The sequence below is a fragment of the Branchiostoma lanceolatum genome, chromosome 9, assembly GCF_035083965.1.
Source record: "Branchiostoma lanceolatum isolate klBraLanc5 chromosome 9, klBraLanc5.hap2, whole genome shotgun sequence".
Lineage (NCBI taxonomy): Eukaryota > Metazoa > Chordata > Leptocardii > Amphioxiformes > Branchiostomatidae > Branchiostoma > Branchiostoma lanceolatum.
In genome coordinates, this window is record NC_089730.1 from 7,761,781 (window position 1) to 7,773,812 (window position 12,032).

The 12,032-nt window shown below is 39.8% G+C and overlaps 1 protein-coding gene and 1 long non-coding RNA gene across 4 annotated transcripts; one reads left to right on the forward strand and one right to left on the reverse strand.

The window, feature by feature from the left end:
* Positions 1–739: 739 nt before the first annotated feature.
* On the reverse strand, positions 740–9,949 carry LOC136441373 (sperm acrosome-associated protein 9-like). 3 transcript variants are annotated; one of them, XM_066437631.1, is made up of 7 exons: positions 9,724–9,949; positions 4,770–5,011; positions 4,226–4,321; positions 3,631–3,743; positions 2,844–2,998; positions 2,300–2,416; positions 740–2,112 (listed from the first exon to the last, which is right to left on the reverse strand). In XM_066437631.1, exons 2-7 carry the CDS (start codon positions 4,988–4,990, stop codon positions 1,915–1,917), a joined length of 900 nt encoding a protein of 299 aa, XP_066293728.1. In that variant the 5' UTR covers positions 4,991–5,011; positions 9,724–9,949; the 3' UTR covers positions 740–1,914. The 3 variants fall into 3 exon arrangements, with proteins under 3 accessions (XP_066293728.1, XP_066293729.1, XP_066293730.1); XM_066437632.1 differs by lacking the exon at positions 9,724–9,949 and adding an exon at positions 9,550–9,709; XM_066437633.1 differs by lacking the exon at positions 9,724–9,949 and adding an exon at positions 7,606–7,651.
* A 1,504-nt stretch (positions 9,950–11,453) lies between these two features.
* LOC136441919 (uncharacterized) lies at positions 11,454–11,820 on the forward strand. The gene is made up of 2 exons (XR_010756944.1): positions 11,454–11,618; positions 11,750–11,820. It is a non-coding gene; the product is annotated as an uncharacterized lncRNA (long non-coding RNA).
* The last annotated feature ends 212 nt before the right edge of the window (positions 11,821–12,032 follow it).

A 12,032-nucleotide genomic window follows, 5' to 3' on the forward strand; every position in this document is an offset into this window, starting at 1 on the left:
TCTTATTGGTTAGATGATATGTTTGTTTCAGGTGTTACATGACTAACTAAGTATAATACTAACTCATTAAATTGCTGTTACAGTAGATAATAGTTGATCGTTCTATGATAGCTTGTAAAACAAAAACTGTAAAGAGGTCCAAAGTCCGTAGAAGTTCTTAGGCTTGTACAATCTTGACAGATACAATGCCTCATGTTGGTGCCTTTTGAAACTTCAATGAAACTGTTTTGAGGTATACTTTGGTATTCACTTTTCACAGCCTTCGATGATTTCAGAAATTAGCCTTTGATGAAAACAGTAACATTGTTATATCAGAAAATGCCATATTTTGATGCTAATTATTCTGATAGCTAGACTACAGTTGTACTAGAGTTAGCTTCAGGACTTCACAAAGAATCACATGCTGGTTGGACTAACAATTAAGTACACTTTTGCTGTTCAATAAAGAATCTCAAATCTGTTTTCAAACTTGTCATGAATTGTGATAATGAGGAATGCTTACTGTAAAATCTTGAAATATTTGCACTGTCAAAATCATGACACTACGTATATGTATTTTTGTTTTACAGAATTATTTTGACTGCAAACTTAAAGCACCACAAAACCCTCCATTCCACTCCTACCGGGAAATTAAATCTCTGTTAGAATAATGAATTTTCAGTTACAGAATTATCACACACACACACACACACATGACTGAATGATGCAAGACACTGAAAATGATTAACAACGTGAGCAATGCTGTCCTGAATATATCTTTATTTACCAAGGTCATGAATTGAACATAATGCAAGTTACAAAACTATATTGTGTACGCATTGTTACATACATGTATGACAGTCATGCAATGCTTTGTTAGCTAAAAATGGCAAAACTGATAAAGTACAGGGGATGTGTCATATTGCACAGTGCCCCATGGTAAAATATCTATATACAGAAGAATTAAACAATTTCTCAATTGGAATATAGAATTGGACATTTCAAGCATTGATCTTTTTGGGAGCTAGCTTTTCGCTGAAGTTTCTGTGTTTTGGTTGTCACCATTGTTCAAGCAACTGAAATGACTTTTCTTTTTAACATATGCATGCTAAAAGTGTTAAGTATTGGTAGGTTCAGCTCTTTTATAAATTGACAATTTGTGCCTCAAATTTCCTAGTTAACCAGTGCACCTTTTGAGTGCTGAAGATCAAAGTAGGAGACTATCTTTCAGTTTACACTGGTGCACAGATGCATTCAACACCTTTCAGTCATCTATATGGAATAGTTGTTGAGTCATATATGCTTTTTGCTATTTCTCTTACACCATGTTGTTTCTGTATGCACTCTACCTTTGTGTCTAAAATATTGTGTAGTCATTACAAAGGCACTAACAGTGATTTTTACATATATACATGGGAAAAGTAGTACTGAATACTAATAAAGATGTTATGTACGGTACAAAGTTGACAACATGTCCGTCAAAAGTATCAGATATGTAATAACAAGTTGCTAGCATTATATTTACATTACCTTAACATCATGTTAATGGTCATCTCAGATAATTAGGAACTGAGGGTTATGTTTTATGATTTTATATAGTATAATATCAACAAAGCTTAAAATAAATGGTGCTACAAAAATGATCCCAGAAGCAACATTGCATGTGACATATCAGTACTAACTATGCCCATAGTAAAACGTTTCAGCACTGCTAGTTAGCTATTGGTATTTCACAGTACGCAATTTTCGGGAATATTACTAAACTGTTATATATGAGTCTCTGACAATGTCTCCTTCCAACTACGTTAAACGTTAGTAGAAATTAATTTCCAATAAATCTTTGAACTCTTTGAAGACTTCATAAATCAGTTCAATAATCCACAGTAATCCTTAACGTAATTTTACAGACTTGTTAGGGGTAAAGTATATTCCTTTTCACGGTCTCCACGGTCGTTTTGAAACAGGTCCACTCCAGATCCCGTTGGAACCAAAGCGCCTGGTGGCACTGCCTGCAGTACCGGAATCGTTGCCCCTGATGATGGGGGCGCTTCTGATCCGTACACTGCGCTTGCTGCTCCCTGTGGGCACATCTTCTGCCCGCTGCCTTTCCGCTGCCATGCGCTGGAGCTGGGCCTGGAATAAGTTTTAGTGTTAAAACCGCTTTCATCATTTTGCTTAAAGCCGTTTATAAAATAAGAAATGTTTGCTACTTTTTTCAGCACTTTAGCAGGGATTACTGAATTTTTCATGCAATGATGAAAGTGAATGGTAAACGTTTATCAATCTTATTTCTCACACACACACGTATATTAGAACGTACCTCAATTTCCCGTTTCTCAAACGTTGCGTTCATCCTCTCCAAGCTGTATACTATATCAGTCGCCAGGTCCAGCGCTATAGGGAGTAAACTAACCAGTCCGCCATAGTAAGTCCTTGCCTGTAGAAAAGCATTGTAATATATCGTAAGAGGAAATTCCCTTCTTAGTAAATTTTCGTAACAAAAAGTACGGGTACATGGTATGTAAGTCCTGATTTTTCGTTACCACCACAGGGTAAAATCATCCATTGTTTTTTGCGGTGTGTTTTCGTGACGTCATTACTGTATCCGCCGCCATTTTGGTGTCCTTATTTGCATTTCAGTGAATAGATCGAGCATCCAAAGGGTCCTAAAGGTATTCTGACCCACTAGAGTACTCTATTAAAATGTCTAAAGCTCAGATAATAGAATACCAGAAGAGTACATAAAATGCACCCCAAAAGGATGTGGGATGCCAACATGGCGGTCCAAAAAAAAAAAGATATAGAATAGATATTATAAAGCTAATAGAACATCTGTCATTTGACATCTGCTTGACGCTCCTCACCTCTGTACAGCTGAGATGGTTGAGTTCCTGGTGAGGGAAGCCGACCCTCAGGCTGGAGAAGTCGTAGTTCGGACTGAGCATGCTGCGCCACTGTTCCATCCGGGCTGTCGTCTCGGGGGAGGCACAGGCCCGCAGGACTGGACCGTTACTCACCGCTAATGTTTGGAGGAGAGAAGTTGTCATTTTAGCTGTCAAAGCGAACTGTTCTTCTAGCTAGGTATTTCGAAATCATGATGAATCACCATACCGGTGTAACCTGTTTCCCAAAATGCTTTTCTTTCTTCATCAAAGCAGGTTTTGCCAACGTGTGAAAAGCTGTAAAATTATTTACCCTGAAAGTTCGTTACAAACGAGAGGCTAAACACACAGAACGCTGTACCATGCAATAATTTCCTTGTACATAGGCCAATATATATTTACCACTTTTCTCAAAAGAAATCGTATCATCACTGACGCAGGCAATTGATGTTAACTTTGTTTCATGTAATCGATCCATGCTCCATACACGTATATTGTATCACTCATATAGAATAGCGTAGTATTTAGTCTTACGTTATGTAGAACTCATTAGCATTGTTACAGACAAAGACATATATGTGTTGATATTTAGTACTGCTTAAGAACTTGCCATACATTGTACCTGTTGCAATTGTTGTGCAATAAAGTTTGATGCGATTGATTGTATATCAAGGACATCAACTCCAAGTTAGGTTAGACTACAGAGGCATATAAAAAAACACATGTGCGGCAAACATCGACTAAAGACTACACAGTTATATATAGTGACCTTCTCTGAAGTCCTCCATGTCCCTGTGTAGGTTGAGGAAGATTGTGAGGATCCGTCTGTCTGTGGCGCTGACTGTGTGTTGGTCTGTGTAGGCCACAACCTGTCCTATCGTTCTGAAAATACAGCCAGATAATCGTCATTTGATAATCAATAATTTTCCACGCAGTATGGTATGAGGTTCAGGATAGGAAGACACACTAGTAGTTACACAGTGGACTACTACTAGTAGTAAGATTTCACAAAAGCGTTTGATTCCTTTGCTCTCCGTACGACAAAGTTCTTTAATATGTCAGCTAAACGTTTTGTCCATGGGAAAGACTTTTGATATTTTCTATAACAAATCATCAATCAATCATCGATCGGGCGGTTGCGAATCATACATTCAAAGACAAAAGGAAGTTGTCGATCAGCCGCTAGGATAGCAATTCTGCCTCGGGACTTTTTTATTTTTATTTATTTTTATTTATTTTTATTTGACTTGGGTCACCTTCAGTGTCCCCTAACAGTTTCTGCACGTAAGACGTATACTTATCTAGACTGACTGCTTCTATTGACATGCAGACGGGCTGCACAACTAGAACGTTTCCCTCCTCACCTGACCGGTTCGAGCCGCTCCATGTCCGGCACCAGTTCCCGGGCTCTGTCCAGCGCGCGTGTGAAACTGATCAGCTGGTTCTTAAACGGTCTGTACCTGGAGGACAGGGAATTGTGTAATTATCAATATACAAATAATCACTGAAAGAAGAGCTTATCATCTACCAAAACCAGATATCTACTGCTGACCTATTCCTTTTATTCATACAGTCATTAATATTCGCACATGAAGTTCAACACAAAATTATTCATGGTTACCATTTCAAGAAGACACTAATGTTATACAACAATTTGCAGTTAAACGAACGTAAAAATGATGACCATTGACCAGTGTACGTTGTTACTGTTGAATCGTATAATCATTAACGTTGATCTCAGTGATTAATGTCCTATCAAATGGTACCTATAAGGCTCTAGATCATGTCTTCTAATTTCTTTAAGTTAAAGAGTTTCTGACTATCGCTATCTCATGTCGAAGTAGTTAGCACGCTTTTTCAAGACAATAATGTTTTGAACTAAATAAAAGTTTTGAATATTGTACGTACTTCTCCCTGAGTCTCTGTAGCTGTGTGTTATAGTTCCCGGCCTGTAGGCTGCCTAGCGGGGCCCTCCTGACGCTGGGCCGGGCGCTGGCGGGACGGGCACTCCCTGGTCTCCCCCGGGCTTCCGCGCTGCACTCCCGGGCACTCCGCGCGCTGCTAGGCCGGGTCGTCATCGACTTCGCCGGCTTGATGGGCCAGTACATTGCCTCGGCCGACCCCGACATTATGCTCTGTTCACAAGATACCTGCAAGAGGAGAAACGTATATGTAAAGAATGTATATCTTGCTATTTATACCAGCGAAGCGCTCATGCAAAGCGCGCTGTCTCTGGTTCTTTTGTGTTTTTAAGCAGAGGTATTTGCGTGGAGAATAACTCTGCCACGCCATTGACTCCACAAAAACGTTTTCAACATCATTTCTTGATCCTCAGTGTACCGGATTTGGTGTAGTCAGAAAAAGCGGCTTAAACGATATTGTCCCTTAAACGTACATGTCACAATCGCACTTTCATAATGCCAGAATTAATCATGCATAAACAGAATTGACGGGATCTAAACAATTTCTCCTATTTCGTCTTCCTCTTGTGTGGTTACGCAAAGCGTATGCACTGGTACCAGAAAAATGGCCACCAAAACCAGTCCGTGGTTTTAGAGTTAACAATACACGATTATCCACCTTTCATCTCACGAAAAGAAGAACTACAAACCGTCACATTCCTTAAGCTATAAATAACACAGAATTTTAGAAAATTACTTTTATCCAATAGAAAATCACTTGTTAGAATGGTATGCAGTGGTCAGGGTGAGTTAGGTGTATATGAGTAGACTTCGGTGTGTGCGTGTTGTCTTACTACTTCGGAGCTAAGATTCTAGGGTTGCTGGTGTGAACAGGTGGTCGTTTGGTGTGTGTAAGCCTCTCATAAGCACAGAGGCACAGAGGCTGGTATTATGTTACATGTAGTCCACTTGCTGAATACGGAACCATATACTTAAGATCGTTAAACCTCCTTGCGTAAACCGGACCTGTTAAAACATCTTTAAGATGTGCGTTAAGACAGCCAGAAGAAACGGGATCTTTGTTGATAACCCAGGGCTTGTGACAGAAAGCTGGCGCTAGGCTGGTTTAAATCAAGCGGCACGAGAGAGAATGATATATGTCACGTCACGCCTTCAGCCGTTGTCAAAACAAAGAAAGTGGTATAAACACAGAGATGAGTCAATGCCAATGGAACGTAAATGGGAATCTCACAGTGATTTCAATATGTCAAAACATGTCAAAAAAGGTATTGTGCTTGGTGGCTTCCTTGCTTTTTAGTGTATCGATACTTGTTTATGGAGAGAGATTAGTAGTACTAGCGACTTACCCAAATAAGTAATGTACGAATGTTTGGGTCAACATATATGTAACGTAACCATTCTGTTGTCAATGTGGTTGGTTATGTACCGTGTTCGAGGTTCGCCAACTTTAACAGAGGACTTATATGTAAGGGTGTTAAACCCAAATAAGAATTTAGTGTTAGTATTTAGACTAGAATAGTCACATGCTCGTTGCCAATTGTCTGTCCGTCCGTTCATGTTACATGTACTTGCAATTAGCCTACGGACAAGAACTTGCAATAAACTTATTATTAATAATACGTTCTATATAAGATGTTCAATTGGAGAAATATCTATCCAGGTGGCCCCCACATACCACCGGTACCAGTCATTTTACGGTTGAAAACTTCAGCAGAAAATGTTGTCGAACCGGATTAGTTGAATCTGTCCAGTCATTTGTTGCAAGATAAGCTTTAATTTCTGTAACACATGTTTTGCTTTAAGACGATAATAACGGGGTATTACTTGGTCCTCAATTTTCACTCGGAAGTGAGCACATTGTGCATAAGACGGTTTTAAACTGCTCCCTTTGTGTTGAAGTATTTCATATACCACATTGTTTTGCCCAGTTTTATTGTAAGATTATTAATATGTTCTAGTTCTAACTACGTGTCTATCTATGCTTCTCTTTATGAAACCATTGTGCAACATCTGGTTGCCTTGTTTGTCACAAAGATAATCTAAGACATAATCTTAATAAACCGTCATTTTCCAGTCTGTGCTCAATTGCTCATCTATATGTACGTGTCAGTCTACAACAACAGATGGAAAATCATGGTAATCTTCTGGGTGTATTGTCAAATATTGTTCGTCGACTGCAATCGCGAATTCTAATTGTGTAAAATGTTCGCCTTGTATGTGTTAGGTCGCATATTCTCTCTCCCACCAAGTCCAAAGATCAATTAAAACTAAATTTGACGTTGAGTATTGTAAAAGCAGTGCAAGACAAATATAACATGATATATCAATGAAGCCTGCAGGCCACCCACTCCACACGTCTGCTTGGAGAAGACATACTAGTAGTCATCACCACGGAACGGTTTTATAAACAAACGTCATGACGCGACAGGTCACACGGACGCTGTAACAACTTCTGTCGTCTCAACTGCTGGTTAAACATCGGCGAGGAGTGAGTTTGTCGTGAGAGAGATCATGCTTATAGGCGATAGTTGACTCTTACCTGTGCAAATATGTACAAAAGGTACCCCCCCCTCCAGAATCGTTGAATATCATGATTATTCTAAGAGACCATCGTACCAAAACGTTCATATCACTACCACGACTACCCCCCTCCTAATTCTAGTTGTCAGGTAACCATAGAAAACACACATTGGCTACAGCCGCTTTGAGTTTGTACTGGAATTAATCCTATATCCTTTCCTAATTAAACGACCACCGCGACGTTTAACTAATTAAACCCGTACCCAGCTACAGAATTAAAGCTACTACAGAATTAGAAATACCTTCTCTTCAATCGTGTAGACTCGCAGCAAAGCAAAAGTCAGTCAACTACACACGATTTCTTGAAAGCTTTTAGCAGGTTCAATTTTTGGAGGTATGAAAGTTTGCTGAATCGATCGCGTGGTAAGGCTGTGTTGACAGTGTCTACTTCACCTGGTGACACGCTATCCTCACGTCTACTGATTGGAATGCCAACAAACGATCACTATCTTTACACAGACCATTATAATCCGTAAACCAATTTGTACTAGCAACAGTTAGTTACGGTCCAACTACATAAAGCCTGATGTAAAGTCTAGTCTTCGCGCTGTTGAAAATCATACAAGATTACGACCACTTCGAAAACATGAACTGGAGTCAACATTACTAAAAGGCTGTTTTGACAACAAGTGAAACATTGTCGAGCTACAAACTATTTGTTTCTACTATCAATAAACACGGCTTAAAAACACCCTATGACAAGACAGCAATGCTGAACAACATCGCTTCTTTAACCAACAATTGTCTCTAAATCGCCTTCAAAACGGAACCATTCGTGAGACATATTTTACTCGGAGGCGCAGACCTATTTTTAGGTCGCGCGATTTTTTTGATGATAACGAGCAGAACTACTGAAATATTTAATACGAACACGTAACTCACTCGCTACGTGAAAGGCCAAGTGGGCAGGTACCTTTGTCCCCTGTGACAAAATGTTTTTCCTTACGGAGACTTATGGATAAAGAGAAAGAAATGATTAACGATGTTAGCTGCCAGGTTGTCCTACTGCCGGGACAGTTGACGTAACGTTAACGTTAGAATGTATACAAGGAAGGAATACGAAACTACGCGGACAAAAGAGGCATTTTTCTTGCCTTTTTTTCCTGCCAGAGCGGAGGTTGATTCGGTTGAGAGGCGCTCTCTAAAGCACCCTGCACCTAGACAAACATGTCGACCTCGACCAAAGGGACTTAAGCACGCAAACACTTAGCCCCGCACAATACACGGAAATCCTCTAAGGAAAACTATGATCCAGGGCGTATACCAACGCGATCTACTCTTCGTGATTAAGAACTACATCTAAAATTACTTAATCATCACGCGGTTATATCTGCAATACATCAGGTAGGGTTAGGTTTTCGTACTGTACAGGTAACCGTAAGTGATATGTTGTTGCCGTGCAGAGAACAAAAAACAAACCTCTTGAGAGGAGAGACATTCAAGCCGGTTCTAAAGGTCTCGTTCTTCACGAGTTGTGCACATGAATAGGGCCACACTGACATGGTATAGTACAAATGAGATCTAAGATTCCCTCTTGAGTATAGCCCAAAGCAGCCACTGACTTTAAAACCAAAGAAGCCATACAGTTATTAAGAACTCAGCGGGGGAAAGTTTAATTATGTTCCAGCATTTTGGTGTAAATTTGGATAACCGGTTCAAATGTCGTCCGACTAAAGAAATGTTTGTTTTCGTTTCAGTCAGGAAACAAGTGTAGTCGAGGTTCATCTATTCCTCTGTGTGCTTATAAAACACACAGTTAATATTTACCCTGTAAGCAAAGCACAGCATAAACAGTTCATAAAAAGTGACAGTTTTGTTGTTAATTATCCAGCCACCGCTCTCCAAGGGACCTTGAGTAATCAAATTTCGAAGAACGGGTCTGTTTATAAACAACGTTTTCAAGGTGACGCGTCAAGTCACAATGGTTCAAGGTTTGGGTTTCAAGAACCAAGACGGCAAGTTCTTTCCTCACTACGTGGGACAAATATCTCATATTTACTACGACATACTCCACTCGACAGCAGTTACTAGACAAGTACACCCGGAAAAAAGGTATCTATGGCCATGGTAGAAGAAAACCCAGAAGAAAACTCAAGCAAATCCGTGACAAAATTAAAGAGATCTAAACTCGGTTCACACACATCCTTACTAGGATTTCACTAGTCATACCATCCAAATTTTCTCACCTTTCTTGATGTTTTATGGCGTCGTAGTCCCTAACAGTAGCGTACGATTCAACTGGTCTTTGCCTGTGACCAAACCGTACCTGGTAACCAAGTGTCTACTGACGTATTACACTGTCAGGTCCCTATCGCTAACAGTAGATCACGTTACTACAGCTTGTAAGAGAGAACTCCCACCTGACAAAAGCTCGAGTCTCCGTTCTTGCCGTATCGCTACTGGGGCGCTCCGCAAACCGGGACAGTTTGAACAGGTTGTGACAACTCTAATGGACAGACAATGGCTACTCATGTGAGGGCCTGCGGGAATACCATCCTGTTGTGTGCGTTAGCAACGGGAACTAAGGGCTTTGTTGTGCCGGGCATGGTTCATTTGGTACGGGGTGGCGACCCTCTCTCCTTTTTCGGTTCGCCTAGCTACCCCCAGCGAGGGCGTTCAGGTGATTCGAGTGGAATTTTTTCGGGTTAGTTGACAAACAAAATCCACAGTTACGTTGGACGGACCATGCTATGGGGCACATAACAGCTGCAACGTTGCCAGGTGATAACGTATGTCTTATGATATGCAATAAATTTGGTGAACTATACTGGGTTACAATTTTGAATTGACAAAATAAATCATATGATCAAGTGTAGAGAAACATCACAATAATCTCATCCGCATATCCATTTAGATAATCATGTGTGCTTTTGTTGTTAATTTCCCCCCGGGTTTTTAGTGGAAGATATGTTGTCATCAGTGACGTAAGTCAAAGTGAACCAAAAAGTACATTCGAGCACCGACAGGTCACCCTGTACTTCCCCTAAGTTCCGCCAGAGGACGTATGTTTCGTTCGGGTAACGTCAATCAGAGCAGGTGCCAAACTCACAGCAAGTGTTCCTGGCACTGTGGCATTGTTTCTGGGTGTGGCAATTACGTAACAATTTGGCGGCGCTGGAGAGGACAATACCCCTTTTAAAACAGATGTTTTGCTCAACCAAGACAGCCAATCGCTGTACGACTCAAATGGTGACACAAAGTATATGCCAAAAGGCGCCAGCTGGTACTGTCATATCATGTAAACTTGAATAGAGATCAATGACAGATTGTTTTCAGCACATCTGCTACCATTGTTTCGGTTTCAGTCATTTTATAACCAGGAGTACACATTGTGCTGGCTATTTTAACCAGACCAGAGCAGCCTCAACACAAATACATAGCGGTTATGTGTATATGATTTATAAAAGTACAAGAAAGTGAGTTAATCATATAACAACATATGAGAAGCCCGTTGGAAAGCATCATTTTGAATCAGCTTTTAAGTAACAATGACAGTCGCTTGGGTGAATCTCTGTCAAAATAGTTGTTCTTCTTCACAGTATTTCCTATTAAACCCTCTTCTTGATTTGCAATTTTTTTGATTGAATTTTACATGTCTCGTATTGTTGTCACAAGACATTAGGCCATGTTGATTTAATCATATCAATGACATCCGCGCGCACATAAATTTTCGTCCGTTTCCAAAAAAAAAATTGACCATACTGTAAATCGTACAAAGCAGCTGCAAAATGTGAAAATATACGTTGTAAATTGCCAAAAAATGTCTTGGCAAAGGGATACTTATGTCGCAGAATGCCAAAGTCAATTCCAAAGTGGCCTTCGTGCCGATTTGAGCTTATCATGAATAAACAAAGGTTCAAACAAACAAACAAACAAACAAACAAAGTCAAAGAAGATATGTGAAAGAACAAAAAATGAAGAATCTATCATTCGGTATCATACTGTGTGTTTAGTTTTGTTAACATGTTCATCCTTCATGATCACGTAGATTTAATGAAGACAATTTTCTTTTGCCAAACTTTTTTTGTCCCAGATCTAGAGGGTGTCATCCATATAATCAAAACTTGGCCTTTGATTCTAACGTTAACTTGTTTATTCAAGTAAGGCCACAGCAAGTAATTTTTATGGATGACATCAGCGCGCTCATTAATTTTCGCCTGATTTCGAAATAAAAAAACAAGAAATTTCATTGCCCTCCGACGGTGGTCAACATGCCAAAAATTGGCAAATATGTCGTAAACGTTGACAGTCTAAGGTGTTTCATTGTATATGAATACCTAGTGTAGTTCCTGCCCATGACGGTATGACAAGCTGTTTTCTGTGTTTGTTCTAGTTAATTGAGCTGTATACACATCTTCAAGAACAGTTTAATGTTGACAGTCTAAGGTGTTTCATTGCATATGAATACCCAGTGTAGTTCCTGCCCATGATGGTATAATAACAAGCTGTTTTCTGCATTTGTTCAAGCAAGGACATTATATAAATAATGGGGGGGGGGGTCTAGTTAACTGAGCTGTATACAAGGTGTTTCATCGCATTCAAATTCCCAGTGTCGTTGCTTCAGATGATACAACAAGCTCTTTTCTGCATTTGTTGTAGTTAGTCTATTGAGATGTATACACATCTACAAGTACATGTTTACATTAAATCAAGGAGGCTTTATATTATA